Consider the following 24,988-nt stretch of genomic DNA (forward strand, 5'->3'; position numbering starts at 1 on the left):
AAGGAATTCACAAAAGCACTCCACTGTTTTTGGTTCTTGTTTCCTGCTTTCAGTAGTTCACAGGGAAGGCCTCAGGGTTTCTATAGTCACTAACTGTTACCTCTAAACCAGACAACTTTATAACAGCCAAAAAAAGGCAAAACCTCTATGTCAAAACAGGCAATATTATAATTGCATTCCTGTTACTAACCATGTGCTTTGGTTTGATCCATGTGATGTTCATAGGATCCGACAGAATTAATGAAAATCCCTCACATGTGAAACTCAGGACCTCTAACAATGGGTCACTTCCACAGTCCTGTGTAAACAACATATTGACACAAACATGGAGTATCTGTGAATGACAGCCTCAACTCCAGACCCAAATTTACCTCAATTGTGGCAAACTTGTCATTGCATGTCTTAATTTCAGTACCTCTTCAGATGAGGAGTGCCATGGCTTTGAAAATGTCTTCAGTGTAAAGAGTAAATAAGTGAATAAACACAGTAAACATAAAAATCACAAGCAACTTTCATCAGTTGTGGGAAGAGAACCAACCATTAGAACAGCATCTTTGAAGCCTTTATAAGTGAAGAATGGTCAGGCATTGGAACAAGCTGCCCTGAGAAGTGGTGAAATCACAAGCCCTGGAAGTGTTCAAAAAATGTGTAGAGGTGGCACTAGGGTACATGGTTTAGTCATGAATGTGTCATTGCTGGGTTAATTGTTGAAACTGATGATCTTACAGGCCTTTTACAACCTTAATGATTCTATTATTCTAAGCAGATTATAAACTTATTTTGCTGAAAACAACAAATCTCTGCAATTCCCTCCAGTGTTACCATCCTTCTATTGCTAGATAAAATCTTCATACAGAAAATTACAGTCTTGTCAGCACTGCAACTCTCATTCAACACACAAAAAGGACATGGCAGACTAATATTTGCATTGCCACTTTGAGTGGATGGGGAGGCTTTAGTCCCAGACAAGAGGGGATGGAAAGCCATGTGAAGAATTAGCTCCCATCTATTACAACAGATGACAGGGTATAAAGTGCATCTCTACTGACATGGCCAACCAACACCTTCACTGGAACTTCAAGGCCTTCAATGAAAAAAAACCAAGTCCACTATAAATAAAATACCAATCTAAAGACCTTCTGTTGCCTTTATCCACCTTGCATTGCCTCTGTGTCTAATTAGCCTGTAAATTCTTTTGGTCAGGGATAGCTTTCAGTGTTCTGGGTTCAACTTTGAGATTTCCTGCCTGGCCATGGAGAGAAATTAAAAGACATAACCTGGTTTGTGATCTTCTCTATTACCTTTTTTTTTATGGTAGGCAAGAGCTCTCAGAGTTACTTTTCCTCTCTCAGCACCTATAAATGGGATGAAAGATAGGAGACTGGAGCATGTCTCAGTGCCATTCTTCTGACATGCAGTTGTTTTCCTGCTTTAATGCAAACCAGAAAGTCAAAAGCCCACCAGAGCCTAGGTGCCCCTGGAGCTTGGACAGTTAAGACACAGTTTCTGTAGCTATGTGCATGTAAAGCAGCAACAATGTTAACAGCACTGTTCCTCTTTGTTTCTCCAGCTTGAATAACGCACTTGAGACAACTGGCAGTCTTCAGGATGAATCCAGAGCAATTTCACATGCATGTGTACCAGAACATCCTGAGCACTGTGCTTCTGTGTCTTATTGCAGTGGACAGAATTCACAAGCAAAACTAGAAAATACATTTGAACCATGGGAAAACAGAGGATTGTTGATATTTTATTTGCGATTATTTGTTTATATAGGCTATTTGTATTATAATTATGAAACCACGACAATTCCAGATACGTGCTGTATGTTCTGAAGAATATATACAAAGATCCAAAGGGAATCACCTGAAAGGCTTTCTGTCGTAAGCCAAATGCTGTATCAAAAAGAAGATCAGATGAGTTAATCCCCTTTTGCCTACATGTGCTTCCTCATGCATTTCTGGGAGGAATACAGAAGCGATGCGCGTGCTGTAGGAGGAAGTTCTCACCACTCGTTGGCTAACAGAAACCACTTAATTAATGTAAACATAGAAATTTAGTTAAAAAAAGAAATGAAATCTCGGTGGCACAGCCTGCAACTAACCAGCCACCATTTCACAAAACGGGTAATTAATTTGTCATGCTAAGCACCAGGCGTTCGCCGCAGTGCAAACTGCGCGCAGAAGGGCCATTCTCCCCATGGAAGCCCGTCTCGAAACCCATCTTCTGAGACAGGCGGGAGAGCCCCGAACCACCGGCGCTCCCCGCCAGCCCCGGGGCGCCGCAGCCCCTCAGGAGACCCGGCCCGGCCCCGGCGGCCCCTCCGCACCTACCGCTGCCCGCTCCCCTCCGCGCACGGACGGCAAGCGCGCACCGAGAGCGGGGCATTCCTGCGCCTTTAGGGAAAGGATTAATTTCGCCCGTTAATTCCTTCCCCCCGGCCCGGAGGTGGGGGAGAGCACATGCGCGTTGCCATGGGTGCCGGAGCAGCACCCAGAAAGTTGCGGGAGAGGGGCGGGGAGAAGGGGCCGAGCCGCCCGCCGGGGCTGAGTGCCCGCCCGGCGCCGCGCTGACAGCCCGCGGGCAGCCGCTCTCGCCGCGGCGGCTGAGTCGCCCACCTGCCGCCTACGGCTGCCGGCGGGGGAGGGAGGGAGGGAGGAAGGGGATAAACTTCGAACTTGGCCGGGCGGGCAGAGAGCCGCATGGATGTGTCCGCGGCTCGGCGCTGACTCGCAGCCCGCGGCGGCCGCTGCCCGAGGAGCGCGGGGCGCCGCCGCGCCGCTCCCTCCGCCGGCCATGGGGCGCGGGGCTCGGCCCGGGCCCTGAGCGCCGCCCGCCCCCCGCTCCGGGCTGCCGTGCATCCCCGCCCGCCGCCACCTGCCTCTGCCTCCGCCGCGCCGCTGCCGACCTGAGCGAGGCCCTGGGCACCGGCTTCTCTTCGCGCTGCAGCCCGCCCGGCATGGAGCCGTCCGCGGGCAGCCGCCGGCAGTGATCCCCGCTCTCCCACCGACCCACTGGCCGCCCCCTCGGCGCCCGCGCTCGCTCCGATGGAGCTGGAGGAAACGCCGCTCGCCCCTCCGAAGACCATGCTGCTTATGCTGAGGAAAGTTCGCAAGAGGCGGGAGATGCTGCTGCAGCAGCTGGGCTTCATCTGCGCCATCCTCTTCTTCGCCTGGTGCATGTCCAGCCTGCTCTCCAGAGCGGGTGAGTGCCGGGGCCGGCCGGGCGGCTGGGGCTGCCCGTCCCGGGGCTGCCGGCTTTCGGCGGGGTCCAGCGGCGGTGGCTGCTCCCGTTTGGGGTTTTCTAGCGGAGATGCTCCGGCGTGCGGCGGGGCGGGGGACAGCGCGGGTTCCTCGGGAGAAAGCCCCGCGCCGGGCAGAGGGGGAAGCTGAGCTCTCGGCTCGGGAACCGGCCGGGCATCACGGGGCAGCTCTGTGCCTGGGAGCTCCCTGGAGGAGTTTCCCCCTGCTGCTGCACCGGAGTGGAGTTCCCTCCAGCCGCCTCTGGTCCCCTCCGCAACTTCGGGCTGCCTTCCCTTCTGTCCTTAGGTTGTAAATCTCCATCAGCTATAGCTTCTGCTTTCTTCAATCTCACACGTATCCCCAACACCTCTCCCCTCATTACAGTATAGATCTGAGAGAAAATTCTGCATTTTAGGCTAGGAAAGGTGCTAATCTTACATTTTGTAGAGAGAGTATTATAAGAGAATCTTTTGCATCATTTGTGCGTCTGCTGTATTGGTAAACTGATGCATTTCGAATTAACCATATCATTCCCATTTGTTCCTCTGCCTGCTGGCACAGTTTGGGCTGTAAGTGTGCAGCTTCAGGCCCTCATCCTACAATATGCTTCACATCCCTCAAATACAAAGTCTGAGGTTGCTGGGACAGCACTTGTGTCTCTAGGTAGGGCTGCCAGCAGTCCATGGATATATAAAAACAAAATCGACTAAGCTCATCACTAAGCATCCAGGTTTAATATAAGAAACTCAGATTTCAGCACATTTAGGCTGGGTCATCTACTTAAATTAAAGCTGGAGTTCAAGTGTGTGCTTTAGGGAAGAAAAATCTGCTGGAACTTGTCATAGTTTGTAATGCTCTTGTGCTCAAATTATTGCCTGGCTTGTTTGAGCTGTATCTAGGATGGCAACAAGCCATCTAGATAAGAATTTGGTGTCTTAGACCATATTAGCATATTGCTCATCTTAAAACTTTCAACTTGTTTTTTTCAATTTGGAAATAAGTAATAGGGGTATGAATATGTTTGCATAGCTTGAGGGGTCTTTTTGTTGCAGTTGTTGTTTTCCACAACTTTTTTAGGTTTTCATGAAAAATGTCATGACTAATGAAAGTTTTTAATCTCCTGGGTTATCAGCTAAATCCCTCATAACCTAATTTTTGATGGTATGCTGCATCAGGTAGGGTTTTTTTTTTCAGCTGGCTAATTTACAGTACATATTATCCATAAACACTGACCATCTGTTGGCTGTGTTTCTTATAATTGTGGCTCAGAATATTTTACTCTGGAAAAACTAACTTCTGAACAAGATTTCTCTTTCTAGGAGTCACTAGGAAAACACAGACATTACATGATGACAGTATAAACTCTAAAATTGGCCAAGGAAGAGTTTTTCTTGTTATTACAATATGTTAATTTGAAATAGGTAAGATTGAGGTGGAAGTGATTTGATTAAGAGGTTCTTTCTTTGGTTATTATGATTGCATATGGTACATGATGTCACAAGTGCTCCTGTACATTGTTTAACAGGTTTTGTTGAGAATGATTCTGGAATATGCATTTTGGCAAAAGCTTCATTGACTTCTGAAAAAGTTTTTATTTTTTTAAGACTTATGAGACTTCACTGTGGTTTCCGTTTTCTTTGACAAGTTATGAATGGCTTGATATTATTAAGCATACCCAAAACTGAAAAGTTCAGAATAAACTAAAATGTAACTGGAACATATCCATATGCATTTTTATTTTTTCATGAAAGCAGTAATGTAATATGTGCAAGTACAGATGACTAAATGGAAGTGTGATTTTTGCTCATGTCAGCATAGCTAGGCTGGTTTCATCTATAGGAGCTGCAAGTGTTGACTTTCACAGGTACAGGCTTCAGCATTTGCTTGGTGCAGAATATTTTCCTGCTGTGGGTCACAGCCAAAAGTTCTGATAGTTCTGATAGCTTGGAACATGCCAACAGCTCAGATATGGTGCCTATGCACCCTTTGGAGCTAGGAGCACCTAGCACGTGTCTGTTTGCACGTGCTCCACCACGTAAAATCCACCTTGGATTTTACCCCATTTGCATTCTGATGGTCTGTCCATGCTCCTTGCTAGTGGGCACGTGTAGTCCAGCAGGGATTATGCAGGAAAAAATTGGTGCTAGTGGGCATAATGTCTTTTCATTTAATACAGGCCAAGAATTAGCTGTTCCAGACAGAAGCATTGTATCAGGAATGTGGAGGAATAGAAGGTTGATGGCATCACCTAATGAGACACATGAAGAGAAGAACTGTACAGAGCCAGGTAAGATGGGAAAATTTTGTTATGTCCTATAAACTCTTGAGATGTATTATTGGGTAGTTTTGTCATGAGCAAGCTGCAGTGGTGTGCAAACATCAGTGTTAAACTTAACAAACCCCAACAAACCAGGACTGTTCTGTGTAGAAATAAGGTTTATTGTGTTACATAATGATAGGGTTTTATGTATTAAAGGCAAAAGGTAATGTCCAGGTAAAGAAATGTTTTGGGGTCATTGTGAGAGTAGTGCCAACAATTTGATTTCTGTGGTTATTCATTTATGTTCAGCTGATGTGTGTATGTTGCACAAGTCATGAGAAGTGCGCTCCTCTTAAAACTATGGGGAGTGAAATATGCTCTATTTCAGATGACATCTGAGCTCAGTGATTTATGTTCATTACCATTACACAGTTATCGTGGTTTGCTAGTTTAGTGATAAACTATGTATACAGAGTAGGAATTTATGTTGTGTAGAGGGGATTGATGAGGTAAGTGATATGGAGACCCTGGAATCCATTTTACTTCAGGATGTCTATCTTGGCCAAGCAAAAAGAATTGATTGAGGGCAGGAATAGATGATGCATTTTAGTATCCCTGTTAGTCCACAATGCTTTCATCTTCCCATCTGTCTTTCCAGTGTGTATTTCCTTTCTCTCTCTCTCCTTGCCTCTCTGTGGTTTATGGTGTGTGGGAGATAAGACATTTTGCCAGTGGCACTAGCCAAGTTAATTTAAAGTTCAGATTTATTTTTTTTAATGTGACTCTTTGATCAACTCTGTGATAGCAATGGAGTGTGTGCCTTCTCTCCAGCAGTGTCAGCATGAGTTCTAGGATACTGTCAGCCCCAGGCACTAGGGGAGTTTGGAGCAGTATTCCTGCCCTCACTTATGTATTTGTTGTAGTACTGAGATGCCAGTTATGTAGATTGAAGATCACTACTGTGCTTATACACTCCTGAGAGAGAAGTGGAAGAACATAGCTCAAAGTATGTGGGTCCAAAAGTTGTAACTGTATCCTTTTGATGTCCAAGAGTTTCCCCATGCTTTTGTTAAGAACTTTGTGGGTTGGTTTGCTGTGTTCTGCATCTGTAACCTTATGATGCTCTTGATTTGTCTGTCAAAGTTGTTCACAAACAAGAAAGAACACAAAAAAGACCTTTTGGAGACGCATAATGATTCTTGATGAATAGTCAGTAAATACTATTCTTTCCCACACCTCTTTCATTTTCCTCCAATATGTGGATGCATCAATGTGATCATGTCTGAGCACATACTTGACAGCACACTTGGAGTCAAGGCAATGGAGGCCACAAAATTTAAGATGCTGAATCAAAAAAGCACCTGTCAAAGTTCTGATGGAGACTTCCATTTAGCATGAGCAAGAACTTTTTCACAATGATATGAGAAAATAACCAAGGCAAAAACATGCTTGCATTTCAGTTGGAATTTCAGAAACAATACTGACTTCTTCACATGTTTAAAACAAATAGTTCAGCTTCCTCCAGTCATAAGATTAGTTTAAGAATAATTGGAATAAATACAGCTGGGTCATTTTGATGTGCTTTCTGAAATTCAGGTCTCTGAAGTGCCCTTTTTTTCTGTAACCACAAGAGATGAACACAAGGGAGTCCCAAATATACCTCAGGATGTTGTAGTTTTAAGAAAAATATCACAAGACTTGCATTAAATTCATAATTTCTAGGCACAGAAATGGTGCTAGCCTTTCTTTTAAAAAGTGTTTCTTCAGTTAGAACACAGATTTGCAGATCAAGTCTGTCACAGGATTGCAGTTGCAGCATTTTTAATCACTTCCTGTTATTCTGCAGTTATGTTCTGCTTATCACTGTGTATCTTCTGCAGCTGAAAGAGGAATTGACATGCTGTAGTAGTGACTAGATATGAGCTGCAAATAAAGGGAACATCTGAAAATAGCTAAAGTTGATGTTTGTGGGGCAGGAATGAGTCCATAAGAACCCATTATTGTTACTGCTCAGTGACAACTTCTGTAGGTTTGGGATAATATTCATTGTTGTCTGTTTTTTGTTGTTTTGTTTTTAGTGTATTATCTATTTTTTTTTTCAGTTTTTTTTTTGGTAGCCAGGGATTTAGATTTGTCATGTAATGAGAAAGTAGCAATGGTTGAACACCTATCAAAAAGGAGCAAGTAATATAGCTCATCTGGGAATGTAGCTTATGTAATCACATGACTACAGAGAGAGAAGTCCCAGGAAAGGTCAAGAGGCTTGATGGAGATTGCTCAGAAGATTGGTGAGAGTGTGGATTTTCAGCTGGAATATGAGCACACGGTTCCCTGTAGGCTCCTGTATGAGATGTACTTACTCTTGCCTGTGTCATTTCTGTGTCTGCTGTAAGCATGAGGGGCTGTACAAATGCATGGCTGTGTATGCTATACAGCAGTTTTCTTCTGGTATGTGGATGTTTTTATGTGTGTGTTTAGGATACAAGGATTTCATAGTACCTTGAGAAATGCAGGTTCTTGCTCAGAGCCTGTTAATCTCTTGTGTTATTGCTGTGCTCCCTTTTCATTAGCTTCCCACACAAGTCTGCAGCTTTACCTCCCTTTTTCTGAAAGCTTTCAATAAAGTGAATATATTTACCACTTCATTCGATTTTTTAACTTATGTATAAGTAAAAAAGTAAAAATCTCAATTGTTAGAAATGTCAGCCATAGAAGTTTATAAGACCATGAGATCCCTGTACTTCATGACACTGGCAAGAAAGGCTCATCCTTTGTAATATATCTTGGGATAAAAACTGAGTAAGCTTCTGCAAGTAATGTTAGAAGCTTGTGAGAGCTGTCTTCTAGAAGCCCACATAGTCTACACTGTTTGAGTCTCATTTGCTGAAGTAGATAGTTTCTTATTGTGCTCTTCTGGAAACATTGATAATGTTTCTGGTGCACTGTATCAGAAGTGAAAAAATGCTGAATTCTCAGCAATGCTGCTTTAAAAAAGAACCAGGGGACTCTGAAAGAGGACAAAAAAAAAAAAAAAAAGTGTGTGTGTGTGTAATCAGAGAAGAAAAGTTGGAGTTTTTGTATCAGAGGACTGATAATCATGAATATATTAAGAGTTGCTCCACATTTTTTCTGATAGCAATATTCTGCAATCATGAAGAGTTATAGATTGTCACTATGCCATAGCAGCAAAGGAGCTGTAGGTCAGCTGCAGGAAGCAGGTGAAGCCTTGGGAGCACCAAGCCAGCCTTGGTTCTAGTCTGGACTGAGACCAAATCCTCACCACAGTTAATGTGTTCTGGAGCATTTTTCTATTGAAGATCATTCCTGGCTTTAAATTTCCACATTGTTGAAAGCTTCTCTGCTGTGATAAGATATTGGTCTTTATATTGTTGTGGAGGCTAGAGGATTATAGGTTGTATGTAGAAGGCTCTGGACTTCAGAAATTTCATGAGAGCCTGGGATTTTTTAATTATGAATCTTATATTTATTTGGTATTGAGTAACTCTCTGGATGGCTTCCTCTTGGAAGGAAACCAAACTACCTTTTCTTTATGGTTGTGGGTAGATTTCTGTGGGAGGAGGGATTGACCTGACCCTCTCTTAAAGCAGAGAGATCAGAGGAGTTGTCTCTAGCATCTTAACATACCTCATTAGTTTGCAATTGATTTTTTTGCTGTATCCAAGCTCTCACTTCCATCTGCTGTCAGCTTGCTAGCTTGCAGTGCCATCTGCCCAGAAAGTCTGGCTTGTAGCTTCTCTGCTCCAATGGCTTGCCTCTGGTTTCAGAATGTTCCCATGACTCTGTGTCCTCCAGAACTCCTAGCAGGGTTTCCAGAGCACATACAAGGTGGGGTGACTGGGTGTCAGGATGTTTCTTGCCATGTGCCTCCACTGGGGCATGTCAGGCTGTTAAACAACTGACCCAGACTCTTCACTGTTGTGAACATTTTCAAGTAGTCCCTGAACACGGATAGAAATTTTTTTTCCCTGTGAATTAGAAACGTATGGGAATATATTTCCATTGTCTTCTGTTACTAGTCAGGGAGCAGCCTTGAAACAGAAAGGCAGTGGGATCTTCTTGCCTGTGGTTTGTCAACCATGGACAGTTCATGAGCTGCACTGGTTTTAATGAGCTACATTGATTTTAAATAGGTGGCAATTTGGTTCAAGCATGTTCCTCCCATTGTTACTACTGGGTAAAGAAGAATTGTGGACTGGGGGAAGGACAGGGTTAGCATTTCTTCCTGACCCATGCTGCATTTTTAGTTTAGTATTAAAAGGCCCATTGTAGCAGAGAGAAAGAATCATTCCTCTATAGCAGTGTGTTTCCCAGTAGCATGTGCATAAGTGAGTTCTGGGTCAGGATCAAAGTCATTAAGTCTGTGTGTATTTTACACTGTTAGTAATAACCTTGGGGACTCCTGTAATATGTGATGCACTGTAGAGAAACTATGGGAGTCTTAGTTTTGTTCATGTACTATAGAGACAACAAGAGCCTGTTATTTTTTTTCTACAAAAATAAATGATAACTAGAGAAGACAGGACTGACTCTTCCAAGCAATTTTCCAAAGGGGCAGAAAATGGTATTTCTTGCACACTTGTAGTAAAGACACTATAGGAATTACTGATTTCCATTAGTTGTATTTAACAAACACAGTGCTTATTTAAATGCATAATTATTAACATGCTGGATTTGATATATTCTTTTTTTTCCTTAATCCTTATAGACACCTTAATATGTAAGATCATAAACTTAGAGTAATAAATTTTGGTGGAATATGTAATTTTGTGATGATGTAAATTTTCTTTAAATGATGTGATAGTATGTATTTCTTTTAAACAATGTGCTCATGATCTTCCCTAGACCAAACTTCCATTTTGTGGCAGGGATAAATGCCTTAGACCTTCACTTTTAAGGATGTGGTATTAATAATTTCACTGTAAACCTTTGTTTCATGAACAGCCTAAAAATTAGTAAGTTCAGCATGACCTGCATGTGCTCTTACTATGCATTGATACAATACCTAGCACAGAAAGACCATGGTCTCATTGAGATATCACAGAAAACTATTGTGTTCTGTAATGTTATTTGCAAATATTCCCATATTAGTCAGACTTCCTCTCTGCCTTGATGCATAGAATATGTGCAACTGTTTCAGTGTGATAAATTTATTGATAGTGCATGCATGTGGATTTAAAATATTTTGTTACTCAATGACCAGGAAAGTCATCAGTTATAAACAATTTCTTTTCATGTTAGCCTAAAAGGAAATGAAAATGAAGAGAGGTTTAAGAAAAATAAATTTAGTTGCTTTATGCATATGGTATTCACAAAACATATAGGTGCAGTGTCCTGTGAATATGTATTTATTTATGTAGTTGAGACTTACTAATTAGCTAGCATGTAGCTTATTTCTGTAGCCACTTGTCATATGCTGGTGGGGTTTTATTTGTTTTGGGTTTGCTTTAGGTTATTCCCCCTAACCCAGTGACACCAAACTCCCACTTGTCCTGTAGATGTTGAGTGGTGAACTTTATTGATTGTGATCTCATTTGTATGGCTTCTGATTCTGGGGAAGACAGATGTGTGACAATTTAAAACCACTTTTAGTGGAGTAGTTGATGGCCAAAGACAAACATTTTATCACAAATTTTTCTTATGTGACTGCCAAGGTCTCCCAAATCAGAATTCACACCTCGGTTGAGGTTGAGCTGACATCTTTGCATAGCCTTTGATTGTGAGTATTAAATGATTATGAAGGTATGTGTAGTTGAAGTTAGTTGGGAAAAGTGGTGGGGTTTTTCTTTGTGTTGGGGTTTTTTTGTTGGTTTGTTTGTTTGTTTATTGTTTTGTTTGTTTCTGGAGTGTTTTCTGTGAACCTAGCATCCAGTGTAGGAAATGTGCTTTGGCTGAATGTAGAATTTGAAAAATAATCATCCTTCTTTCTGAGCTGTTCATTTTCCTGCAGCATATTAAAACTGGCATCAAAAATGCTAGAAAGAGATGAGACACACATCTTTCTGTGCTTTGACTCAACCTGCCAGCAGCATCCCCTGGAGAGCTGAGAACAGAACACTCCAGGGTAATTTATCCATTTTGCCAGGTCTAGGTGTCAAGTCTGCCAGAAGCAGTTTAATGTGAATTAAGGCCTGACTAAAATGCCATGTAGACATGTAGTAAACAAAGGCAAATCAAACATATTAAATAGTATGTTCTTATCTTACTGTGTATTCTTAAACCTAGTAAAAGTATTACCTAATATAGTCTTTATTTCATATGACTTAGATTTATTTACAATTGGCTTGGATCCTGTTGAAGCACACTGTGGATAAGGACTTCTACAAGTTAAGTCTTTGCTTTGAAACCAAGGAGCAGACCTGAAACAAAAATCCACATTTTGAAAATGTGGCCACTACAGAAGTAAATTTAAAGTCTGTGAACACGGGTTCTTGAAACATCCAGGTTGAATGCTCTGGAGTGCTAGACTGAAATCTCAAGTTCCCTGTATTAGCCCAGCTCTAGTATTTAGATATTTGATTTGCCTGTATTTCCAACCACATTACCTAAGCATTCATCAGATACTAATGTAGCAATAATGTAACATTTCTTTCTGTAACTGCAGACAACTCAGGTGGAGAACAGCTGTGTAAATTATTGGCCTGAGGTCAAAGAGGAAATATGTGACAGAATCAAATCCAGATAGCTCAGTTTTGATTTAGGCCCCTGGAAAAATGATGTTTGGACTAGTATAAGCTCCTGAAGTTCCATCCAGCCTGAGTTGTCCTGTGATATGGTATAGGAATCAAATTAATTACATTTCACTCAGGGCATATTTGAAATCCTGAATTAGTGATTTCAAAATCAAAGTTTATGAGACTTGGATGTGCAGCTCTCCATGGTATTGCAGACTGACCCGCCTGTAGTGGGGATTAATGTGTGTGTATTTGGATATGTTCTTCTCTGGTATGACTGGGGAGACAGACTGTTTTTTAGATATGTGCTCCATTTTTCACTTAGAAAATGGTATAAAAGCTGTGTTTAAATGTACCTATCTTTGTCCATGGCAATTTTGATTTCTGTGTCACTTTGTGCTGCAGCTGAAAGTGCTGCAGTCTTGCCTGTCTTGTGTGCAGTTGCTGCCAGAGCTGACTTTGCTGTTGTAGGAAGGGTTGAAAAGGCCTTGTACATCAGCCTGTGAGTGTTATCCATACTCCAGGGGTTGGCCTAGCACAGTTTTTATGAGATTCTGAGTTGCTTGACAAATGCCAAAATGCTGATTAATTTTTTCATCTCTGTGCTCTTGGTGTTTTGTCAGTCTAACTTGGACCCCCAGCGTGGAGGATTCAGACAAAACTCTGCAAGTGCAGAACTGGGCTGCAGGGAAATAAATTGTGAAAAACACCTAGAGATAGAAAATTGTCACCAGAAGCTGCAAGAGGGACAGAGAAATTTGGGGGTTGGAGCTGTGTAGTACAAAGACTAATATTATCCTGTCAGGCATCCTGGAGTTGGAGGATAGATGAAAGAGGCACATGAGTGGAGGGAGACTGAATTTGGATGGTGAACCATGGGAGAATCTTGGGAATTGCAAAGTAAAGAGGTAGGCCCTGGGAAGTAGTGAGCACAGAAAGAGATAAAATGAAAAATCAAACTGTAGAGAGAGGTTTGGGTTTGGTTGGGCAAGAAATTATGGTGAATTAGTTTTAAACTTTGTTCTGCTAATATTTCTGATAAGAGCCCTTATATTTTTTTTCTGAAGCTACAACATTTTATTATACCTATTTAGTTCTGTAGTCACTATGCCAATGACATTTTAGAGAACAGATGTGGTTACCCACCTAGCAGGCTGAAAATACCTGCTGACAGTTCAACTGGCATCAGTCCTGTTCTACAGGGAGACAATAAAGAGTGGTGGTTTTCTTTCTTCAATGTCTGTTAGCTTCATAGAATACATTCTAGTAGAAATTTTAATGGCCTTAGAAACTGAATCAGATTGATTCCTGCAGGAAGTCTACTGGGAAGTTGAAGCACAGCAGAACAAACACTTCAGATGGAATGCAGGTTACCATGTGTATGTTTCAGCCAATTGGTTTTTCTTTCAATATGAGATTAATGGTTTAATGTTAATAACAGGTGTTGCATTAACAATGCTGAGGGTGACATTATCTACCCATAGTGAGGAACAGTGGTAAGTGTGCCTTCCTGCAAGCAAGAAGATTATAGTTTAGACTCTGCCTGTTCAGTTTCCATACATGCTTGTTGGAAAATTCTCAGAATTTACCTAAACCTGATGAATTACTTTTCCCCTGCATATAATGCATTCAGTTGTTCAGTGGTTTGAGGGCAATAAGTTTGAATCTATTTCTATTCAAAGGTATTTAAACTTTTTGATAGCAAGATATAAGATATTAATGGATGGTGGGAAACATTTAGACTTCTGGAATGGAATTTCTGAATGAAATTTATGTTTAGAAGTTTAAATTGACTGAAATGTGAAAAATAGATTTATTATCCACTCTCCCCATTTACTGTGAACCAGCTTGTGCTTTGAGTTTTGTGAGCTCCTAGACCAAAACTGACTCTTTGAGAGAGGCAATTGTTTAGAGCCTCAGGGAGCATATCTGTGCTCCCTTAACTCTACCATCAATACAGCTGTGACAGTCTACAGCAGCTCAGGCTCTGTCCCACAGATTTAGTCTGGATGGTGGGATGATGTGTCTGGTTTAGTTCTTTGATTAGCATTTTCTCCTGTTACTTTTCATGCCTTTATAAAGGTTGCATTCTTTACTTGATTATGTTATGCATTTTTAAATCCCTCCATAGAATTTTTGACTGTTGTAAGGCTTTTCTTTACATTCTGAAGCCTTTTGCAAGCCTTGCTCTTCCCTCTTGCTGCTATCCTTTGTCTCCATCCTTTACTTGCACTGACACTTTGAGATGTTTCCAATGTCCATTCACCTTGTTATTTTTATGCAGACGCTCCCAAAACAGAAGGTGAAAGAAACTATCTGTAATATTATCACTCTCTGTTTTCTTGAATCTGCCTTCATGAGCCATGAGTACACCATGGTGCTCTGAGAAATTGGCCAGCTAGGATTGCCTAGACAGAGAAGTCAAAGCTAACATATTAATTATTCCTGTTTCAGTGATGTTTTTCTAGTTGAGTGTGGGAGGTTCCTATAGAGCTATAGTGTTATGTGTCCTTGTTATGAGATACAGTGGTAGCACCTAGGAGTGCCTAATGAAAGGAACAAAGAAAAGGAAAAGAAGACTAAAAAAAAGCAAACTGTCTTACCCTAAGTCTGCAGAGGAGGTCAGTAGCTAACTCCATCCCCCCACATAATCATATCTTGTAGCCATATTAAGTTGATTGAGTCTGGAGCTGTTGCTGCTGCCACCATCAGCACTCTTTCCTGATCAGCTCATGATTTGACTCTTTTATTGTGCTTATTAAAATGAAAGAAACAGCTTTTCACAGTAAATAAAGCATTAGCACTTCCCAGCTAGTTAAAACTGTTAGCTTGATGCTACACAGAGCTCTTGTAATTTCTTCATGTCTTCCACCTAGAGGGAGAGGAAGCCTTGGAATGTATAGATCTTAGTTGCTCCCTAGAAGGGGGTGGGTACATTCCTAGCTGACCCATCTTTGGGTCAACTTCTCTCACAGAGAATGAAAATGAAAAACTTTGACTAGGGAGGTTGCAGGTCTCTGCTGTGGTGATGTTTCTGCCACTGGGGAATGCTTTTTGGGACTGCTCTGTATAAAATGCCAGCATTCTGTTGCCCTGCCAAGACTAAAATGAGGACTTCTTGCTGCTTGCAGGCTGAAAAAGGAAAGAAAATGGTCAGCAGTATTTTCTCATGTGTGAACAAACCTGTGCTTGTGCCTGACTCAAAGCTCTTTGAAAATTACTATTTTTTAAAAGTTATTTCATAGAGGGTGAGGGGACAGTATGTTTTGGCCAACTGACTTTTGAGTGCAGAATATGTACTTCAGATTTGAAGGTAATCAGTTAATCAATTGTGTTTTTCAGTGCTGTATGTGTTTACTATAGTTATTTGGTTGTACAGGATTGTTTAGTAATAGCACGTGATGAGAGAGTTCTTACTTGGAAAGACTATCTGGGATCATCTCCAGAACTGCTTTAATCTGTGGATATTTAGGGCAACTAAGTTTAGTAAGTACTACTTAGGTAATTAGAGGTTGGAGCTGGGCTGCTTTCTCTGCAAGACAGCAGACTGGTAATGGGAAATTAGTCAACTTGGTTCAGTGCTACCTTCTGAACAGCACCAAGTCTGGTCACCCAACTCAGTTTTATTTTTCTGTTGTCTTAGGGAATTTGAAAGTCAAAATAATATTCCTGTAGTCTAGGAGGTAGCAAAACTATCTCAATTTGCTTAGGTTGAAAGGAGTACTTGCAGCTGGAAACAGTCACGATACCTGTTTTGTACTCTGAACTCTAATTTGCCTTAAAGAAAAAAATGCAGACTGGCCAAAGAATGATAAGTCTCTGCTTGTGAAATTCTTTTTACTCAGTGTTTCACCAGTTGCTCCTTAGGTATAGGTACAAAACCAATTTGCAAGTAAGAAAGATGTTATATTGAAAAATATAGTTGCCCATATCACACAAGCTTTTCTGGGTTTTAAAAAGTAGTATATAAGTTTCTATATAAGTTCAGTGGCTTTTTTAATTGTTCAGATTTGGTGGAGTACATGATATTTGCAGAACCTTTTGGTTTTGCTGAAGACTTTCCAAATTTGATGTTTTCTCCCTCATTCTACCTGTTGCTGGGTTGAGGACCACACAAATGCCAGCAGCATTGCTATTATTCTGAAATGAAATTGCAGATGGGATGGGAATAATGATGCATGTACTCTATGCTTCTTACAAATAAAATTATGATCTTCACAGCTGAAATTCTTTCCTTCCATTCAGTTGCCAATTCCAAATATTTCATGGTGCTGTTGACTCCAGGCTGGACTGTGAATTGAGCTCTGCAGTACAGCTCTGAGGAGCCTCTGAGGATATTTCCTGCCAGGGGCTGAACTCTGTGGGGTAATTCTGCCCTCCAAAGGGTTTTCAGCTGTGAGAGGCTGCACATCTTGTGGAAGAGATGAGAATCTTGTGCATCCAAAGTGTGGAGAGGAAATGGCAGTGCTGGAGAGCACTGGCTGTGTGCCTGTCTGTGCTGAGACTTGTGACATCTCACTGGGCTCAGTCTGTAACAGGGGCTGTGTCCTGATTCTGGAGTGCCCACAGACATGGCCCCAAACTGAGATCTTGAATGTTGTTACAAAAAAACAGATTATCATCTCTTTTGTCTAGAAGACTAAGTTCAGTCACTAAGTGGAGAGAGGTTTTTTTGTTTGCCTTATTTGTTTGCCTAGTTTGCCTATTTACCTAGTTTCTTTACTACAAAATCTAACACCTCTTTTTGTAAGTAATAGCTATTTTGTAAATATCTTGTTTTAATGGCAGTTTTATAGTAACTATAGAGTCAGTAGTTCTGTGCATTGACATCTGTGCATTGTCATGAAATGTACAGAGCTTTATAATAACCTTATACACCAGCCTTTACTGCCAGAGATTGAGATTCAGTCTATCAGTGTGATATGGGGACCAGAAAATCCTCATTTCTATCTGTGCCTGTGGCAGTGAATTTCTTTGGAACTTTACCCTATATTCCTTCACTCTAGAAAAAATACTTTTTTTATTTTATTCCACAGGGAGCAAAAATACAATTCAACACTAGCAGGGAGCAAAAATATAATTCTGCACTAGCTTGGAACCTTGATCTCTATTTCTTCTACAAATATTACCTATTTAGATTGGGCTCTGAACATGAAAAGCATCTTTATAATAGTAAGCCTGGTTCTCCATGGAGAGTGAAGATGATCTTGGATTTCCCAATGGTAGATTTGCAGCTAGTTAGGTGCCAAAGTATAAATTCTGATTTAGAATGAGTGTAAATATGATGTGGCTTGTCAGTGAGGCACCTGTTTCTTGCCCTCAGATTATTCAGTTCATTGCTCTGATTATTTCTTTTTTTCCTCTGCAAAAATAATTTTTCTTCTTTTCTGTCTGTAAAATGGATCTTTTATATGGGAAAAGCAAATCAATTGCTTGCTTTAAAGTAATGTAATCAGATTAGGCATTTATAGGAGTAAAAATTCAAAGTTACAGTCATTATCTTCCCAAAGAATGCATTTATTTTCTGCTAGTAAACATACTTAAATATCAAAGAAACAATAGTAATCTTTCTCTTCTTTATGCAAATGGTGTAACATATCCTTTGGTGTCTTCCTATTTTAGTTGCACAGTGACTTTATATATTTAATCTTGAAGAGTCATTTGGATCGTATTATTTAACAGCCATGGGTAAAAGCCTCTTGCAATTATGAGATTAACAAGAGTTACACTGTTTTGATTCTTCCTGAGGACTGATATGTGAATACATGTGTGTTTTGATTAGATATATGTTTGACTTTATTTTTCCTCTCATTTGGTCCCCCCTCCCCCCCACCATTTTTCCTTTAAAAAAATATGTTAGCTGAAAGATTTTCAAGGGATGTAAAAGGCTTGAATGGCATAGGTGTTCCTTCAGATGCTGCTGTGAGTACTAGGCACATTTACAGCTGCAAAGTAACAAAATCCAAGAACAGAAATTTGAATTTGGCTTTACTGGCTGTTGAGCTGTATGGTCTGTTTTATTAGAGGATAATTTGGATAATTTTTTTTTCTTTAAAACAAACTTGGGAAACTAGTGTATGTTTACTCCCTTTTGGGAAAACATTCACTCTCCAATATATGAAGTTACAAACACGTAATTAAAGCTGTGAGAAAAATCATAGTGCTGTAATGTATTAATTGCTGGTGAGTTTATGCTAACTGTAATATAGCTCTGGCTTTTTAGAACATCATGCATCACTATATTTATTAATTCCTAACTAAAATATTTAACATTATGATGTTGAATAATTGTATGGGGGAAAACATCTACTAATTCAGAGGCTTGAAAATAGCACCAGGTTGACTTTCATAAATCAGCACAAGTTCCTATTTCTTGATGTTGTGTGACAGCTGTTGATGTGATGCTGCAATTTAAACTTCAGAAAAAGCTGATTAGTGTAAACCTCCCACATAGTGTTGAGGACAGGCTGGAGGCACAGCTGAAGTGAAATGACCCACGCAAACGTGGCCACACCTCAGAATTATGGGAAAATCCAATCTTGCCAATTTAATCTGGATATATGTCTAGGTTTAGATGTTTTTAGATGGATTTACTTTAGGTGTTTGGTAACTTTTTTTATTCAGTTGATATTTCCTTGATCTGCTTTGTGAAAGCAAAAGCTGTGTGGTGGAGTGTTGGGGCTGAGGTACTGGCACACACACAGCAGTACCTGGAGGGACCATTTCTCCTTCAGGACAAAGTGTCTGGAGCTGGAAGTTTCTTGCAACACTCCACACTAGTGCATTCATTTCAGTTTGAAGGGCAGATTTTTAAGGAAGGTGGATCTAATATATCATTTTGCTTGTCTCACTTGAGCCAATATTCATACTTAGAATAGCATTTATGTAGAACTTTTAATACTGAACATGTAATTGACCTGCAGTTGTTGATTATGTTGTGAACTGTGACCCTTCCAATGCTTTGAGTCTCCATTGGGAAGGATTAGTCATGTTTAAGACAAAACAGGGTGTTAGGCAGGAATCAAAGGTTTTGAGTCTATTGGAGTTTTCTCTTCTTCAAAGGAGTATTTTGGTGTTGTGCTCTACCTAAGCCACTCTTCACATCAGCAGGACCCCTACAAACACAGCAAATTCAGCACTGGACTGCCTTATGTAGGGGAAGTTAGGATATTGCTGTTATTGTCTGTGAATATTGCCTGCATGCAGGTTCTCTGATTTCATGAGGGATGATATGTTCTTAAGAAGCACTGCTGCTCAAAATTATGATTTGAGATTTTATATGTCTTTTGTCTATTGTATTTGCATGGTCTGTAAATCTAATGTGTGTGCTGACCATCTAATGACCTTTAAAAATGCAGCCTTTGGAGAGATGAAGAGGGATTTGTTAGTTGGCAGATTTGTGCTAGCAAGCTTCAGGTTATTTACGGAAGTCTGGAATTTTGTGCTCTTGGATTTAAAGAATACTGTGTAATTCAGATCAAAGGCAAAGTATTAAAATCTTAATTCCACTGGGAGAAATATCCTCTATTTTGGCATTCTCAGACATTATTCTTTATTCATATTACTAGTGTACTTTATAAACATTAAAAAGTTATTTTTCTTATAATTTTCTGTGAAATCATTTTTCTTTCACAATAGGACTATGTAGCAGTCTGTGAAGATTATTCATAATTTTAAACTGAAACTGCTCTGATATTAAGTCAGACAAAATCATAAATACTGTCAGGTGTTTATATTTCCTCCATTAATTATATAGTGAAAACATTGACATGCTCAATTTCATAGTTAAAATACTGAAATATTCCTGTGTCATCAAAACTATTAGTGTGTAGATAAGGAAGGGAACCAAGGAAAAGGACATTTCCAAACTATTACAGTTGCTGTTCTAGAAGAGTTTTAAAATCTACAGATGAAAGATGCTAAATTGCATTTCTGTGGACTTTTACAACTAACTTAAAATTCATGGATTCTTCAAGTGAGAAAGATCACAGTGAAACTGATTTGTCGGGTGGAAAGCCAAGTAACCAATTCTTGGAGTGTTTCCCCCTCAAATGATGCAAACTGATCTTATTGTGCTGTCTAGTGCACATAAGTGCCTTGAATCTTGTTAGGTGACTTTGGGTGGTAAAGCAGAAACTGTAAATCTCTGTGTTTGAAGCTGTTTGTTGTCCTTGGCCTGTGGAAAAGTGCCAGGTGACATTAGAAAGTGTTCTATGTGGTCTGAAAGCACTGTGTCTTCCTTGGAGTTTAATTTCTTTGCCTATTTCTGTGCATCCAAACCTTTGGAATGGGTACTGGCAGTGTAATAAAGCAAAATGTTCTTGTAGTGTGAGTTGTACCCCTGTACATAGAAATTGTATCTCCTACAGTGAAATAACTTGGCATGTTACTGAAAGCTAATAGATTCCATTCTCATAAAAGTCAGTAAGAAAAATTCCCTTGAACAGGAAAGGGAAATGGGATGTAGAGTGGGATTTTAAGGACCTCAATGCTTAGGTATAAACAGATTCTCTGTGAAGTCTTTGGAGTGAATGTGCTCAATTCTCTGGGTTTGAGTTGATGATGTCTTTGGAATCTCACTAAGTGCATCCTTAGCTACCTGGGTAACTTAGCACTTCAGCAGGAGGGGAAAAGTTAAATAAAACTTTCTGCCATGTTTTAGAAGAATCATATTTTCTTCCTGAAATGATGTAGGCCTCCAAACCTGAATTATACCTGCAGTGTATCCACTAAAGTTGGTGAGGACTTTTGAACACAAAGGGGGCTTTTGGCAAATGATTGAGTTGCCCTCACTACAGAACCTTTCACAGTAAACACATAGAGCAGCTGAGGGACACTAAAGCAGCAGAGAGCAAAAGTCTCTGACTGTAGAAAACTCATGTTTGAGAGTTAGCAGTTCTTGTGGGGCAGGCTGGGAACTGTGGAGCTGTTTTGCCTTGCTAGCAACACTTTCTCACTCATTTTGGACAGACTTTCTAGAACATGTGCAAAGATGCAAAACTGTTCCGCTCTGTGAATCAACTTTAGGACTGTAGTTAACATAGTTGCAGTCTGTATCTTTTGGGTTTCTTTAAGGAGAAGTGATACTTCCTTGAATTAGTGACCAGTGAGGTGTGAGAGAACTAGGCTGGAAGCAGAAGGATTTGAGTTTAACCTTTTTTAATTGAAATGGCCGTGGTGGCAGTGGCTTGTGCTGAATTCAGTGTTACTGAGGTGTGTAAGGAGTGCTTTGAGCACACCTAATTGATCTAGTGTGTCTCTGGAGGCTGTGGCAGGTCTCAGTGCTGTTTCACCTTGCTGCTGTAGTTGTCTCTTTCCCCACATGAAGGTCGTAGCTCTGCAGGTGAAAGTGCCTGGGGAGCCTGAAATATAAATAGGGAGGTGCTGTATCTGTGCTTCCTCCAGGGAGAGGTAACTGCTAATGCAAACTTCCTGGATCATTTCTTTATTTACTCATGTTCTCTATTAATCCTGGTTTAGCCCAAAATTTCATAGTGCTTGTCTAATCCTGTATGCTTCAGGCCTCATTTGTGGACTTCCACTAAAAATACTTTTGTACAAATGTATGGTGAAGTTTTGTGCTATGCTACAGTCATGGAAGCTGCAGAATGCTGCAGACAGAAAGATACTCATAACCACAGAAGGCTTGATACAAGGCAGTTATATTGTACCCAAGATACACTTAAATTGTTTCTCAAGTCGATCATTGCATTTGAAATAACTCCTCTCTGAAAATACTTAATGACAAAATTACAGACCTTTCAAATTACATACCACATCTTATGCTATAGTTATTTTAGCTACAAATTTTAAATAACATTCACATGCTCAGAAAGTGATGACAGTGTTGGATTAGTTTTTTACCTGTTGGATATTTGGCTCTCTAGACAGTTGTGAGCATTTACCATTAAAAGCTTGGTTCCCTGTAGTGCATATTATGTTGGTTGTTTATGGTGAGAGTAGCTTGCAAGTGGCATTAACTGTTGAAAACTGAGACTGTTAGTCATGTAGACCATGGTTATCCTCAGTGGAGACAGGCATCCCAAATGGCTTGTACACTGATAGATGAGTTTGGGGTCTTACTTTTCTGTTCTAAAATAAGCATCCTTTATGTGTTATGTGAGTGAAATTCAATCTCCAAAGACACAATTCTGAGTACATTTTGGTAATGGCCCAGCTAAGATGGTAGAAAGAAATGCTTCTGCTTAGATCACTCTTCCAACTTCTTTCTTAATTTGCTGTTGCATTGTATTCCTGTACATTTTGCCCATGACTTTTTGTTTTGCTTTGACTTGTCTTAGGTTTTGGTGAGTTGCTGTCTTCAAGAGATCTTCTGTGGTTTTAGAGGAATTTGTGTATATGTGACTTTGAATGACATTTTGTTGTCTCATTTGTTGCTGCAGCAATCACTAGTCTAACTCATAGAGGAAGTGACAAGAGATGTGTCATATACCTGACATTTCCTTTATTCATTTGTTATTGATTGCATGCAGTGAAGGGAGGAAGTTTAGGAAGTAAGAGTTAGGATATTGTGTGTACTGTCACCATCTGCATATGGAGAATGTGATTTAAAAATGGCAGCTGATGCTTTCTGCCAAGATTTGGATCTCATATTAGACACTAGAAATATTTTGGGACTCCTGTTCTTTCCTTGCTTTTCCAGAGTGGCAATTCATCTTGTAAGCATTGTTAGTATAGAGTGCTCCAAATCTACTTTTCTCACCAAGCAGGCATTGCTGACTCCCTCCTCAAATGCTGCTTATCACCAAATCCATCATACAGGTTCCTTTAGTCATGCAGCCTGGCCACCAGTGCTGCTGTTGCTCACTGCTCCAGGCTGCAGCTCAGTTCTCTTCACTTGTGGTTGAAACCTGCACTGAAAGGTTCAGTTCTTCAGAAAGCCAAGTCTGCAGAAGCTGAGACTGTGCCTGAGACACTTACTGTTCATCATCTTACTGTTTATCTTCTAACCAGTGTACATTTGAGTGGTTTTTTAGTGATTTCTTGTTCTTCTGAGCATGCACATATGATCTGTCAGTAGCAGCATTATATATTTACTTCATACTATATATTTTTGAATTATGTATTTAAATAATTCCCAGTCATATTCTCATTGTACATTATCACTAGCTCCTATGTGGGATGTCACTAGTATGTGTGGATTGCAGACTTTCTGCAAGTTTCATTACTTACTGGTTTTACTTGCAAAGTAGCTTTCAGCTGAGTAGATAGTAATTTGATGTCATGATTTTTAGGCACACATAGTATGCTTCTTCCATCCAAAGAATGTGAACTTGGGGCACTTGCTTTAGTGTGGATCTCTTTGTAACTAGAGGAGTTGAGAGTGTATTTATGGGAAATCTAAGGAAATTGGTCCATCACAAGAAATTGATGTGGTACCATTAGTGCCTCTCTCCCTCTATACTTACAGCTTCCCCCTCAATTATTTATCTTATCCCTTTTGGGGGAATGTCCCTCACCTCTCAGACCCATGTATCAATACTAGCATAGTTATTTCTGTGGATGTTCTGATTTAGTGTATTTGACTAGAAAATAAATATTTATGTGGGAGTTTTTTTAATGTAAGTGTATGTGTTTGAATGTAAAAGCTGAAATAATTTGGTTACTTTATAGTCTTTATAGTCCTACCATGTTTTTTGTTCTGCCCTTTGTGAAAAACAAGTCCTCCTCTCAGTCAGATGGGTGCACTGTAGCACAGGAAGTAGAAATTCATCTGACCAGCCAAACTAATTATAAGGAAACATACAGTACCTGAGTAGACACACTCAAGAACAGTGCTTATAGCCATGTTCCTCTGCTATAGGAGAGCATTTCCATTATGTCCTCTTACCTTTGGAACAGCAACCAAGCCAGTCCTTTTTGGACACTCAGCATTACTTTTATGATTTTGGACACTTGTATGTAAATTGTATGCCTTGAAGCACTTGTTACATATGGATTTCTTAGGGAAAGAGCTCAGTATTTTGAACTCTGAGAGACAGGATTGCAAGGGCAAGCCATGTTCTTCACCCCTACAAGTCAAGGGGCCCTGACAGTATCTGCCTGAGGATGTTAAGGGAACTAGCTGATGTTGTTGTGAGGCCACTCTCCATAATCTTTGAGAAGTTGTGGAGATCAGGCAACATCCCAGAAAGCTGGAGTAAGGCAAAGGTCACCCCCATCTACTAGAAGGACTTAAAAGAGGATCCAGGAAATTCTAGACACGTCAGTCTTGCTTCAGTCCTTGGGAAAATTGTGAATGAATCCTCCTGGAGGCTGTCAAATCAGATGAAGTACACAATTGGGAAAAGACAGCATGGGTTCACCAAGGGCAGATTGTGCTTGACAAACTCTATCATCTTCCATGACAAAGTAGTACCCTGCTGGGCTGATGTGGGGCTTGTGGCAGGCATTGTCTGCCTGGATTTCTCCAAGGTTCTCACTGTGGTTTTCCACAGCCTCGCCCTAGAGAAGCTGGTGTTGGGATCTAAAGTGCTCCATGCAGTGGGTGAGGAACTGACTGGCAGGCAGCAGCAGGGTTGGGATAATTAGCTGCTTTTCAAGCCAGCAGATTGTCACAAGTGAGTTCCACAAGGGTTACTGGGGACAATGCTTCAGTATCTTCATAAGTGATCTAGAATATGGGATCAAGTGCACCCTGGTGAAGATGGCTGATGATTCTAACAGTGGGGAAGTGGACACATGAGAGAGGAGAGCCACCCTGCAGGATGACTTGGCTAGGCTGGAAATGTGGGCTAACATGAACCTGAGGAAGTTCTTCAAGGACAGGTTTT

At 40.6% G+C, this 24,988-nt stretch overlaps 1 protein-coding gene across 3 annotated transcripts in view; it reads left to right on the forward strand.

The window, feature by feature from the left end:
* Window positions 1-2,664: 2,664 nt before the first annotated feature.
* SLC24A4 (solute carrier family 24 member 4) overlaps window positions 2,665-24,988 on the forward strand; it is an 88,527-nt gene continuing 66,203 nt past the window's right edge. For all 3 annotated transcript variants that reach the window (XM_079308354.1, XM_079308355.1, XM_079308356.1), the window contains exons 1-2: window positions 2,665-3,204; window positions 5,419-5,529. In XM_079308354.1, the coding sequence (XP_079164480.1) occupies window positions 3,048-3,204; window positions 5,419-5,529 (268 nt within the window). In that variant the 5' untranslated portion in view covers window positions 2,665-3,047. The remainder of the gene's footprint in view (window positions 3,205-5,418; window positions 5,530-24,988) is intronic.

The sequence above is a fragment of the Erithacus rubecula genome (genome assembly GCF_903797595.1).
Source record: "Erithacus rubecula genome assembly, chromosome: 6".
Classification (NCBI taxonomy): domain Eukaryota; kingdom Metazoa; phylum Chordata; class Aves; order Passeriformes; family Muscicapidae; genus Erithacus; species Erithacus rubecula.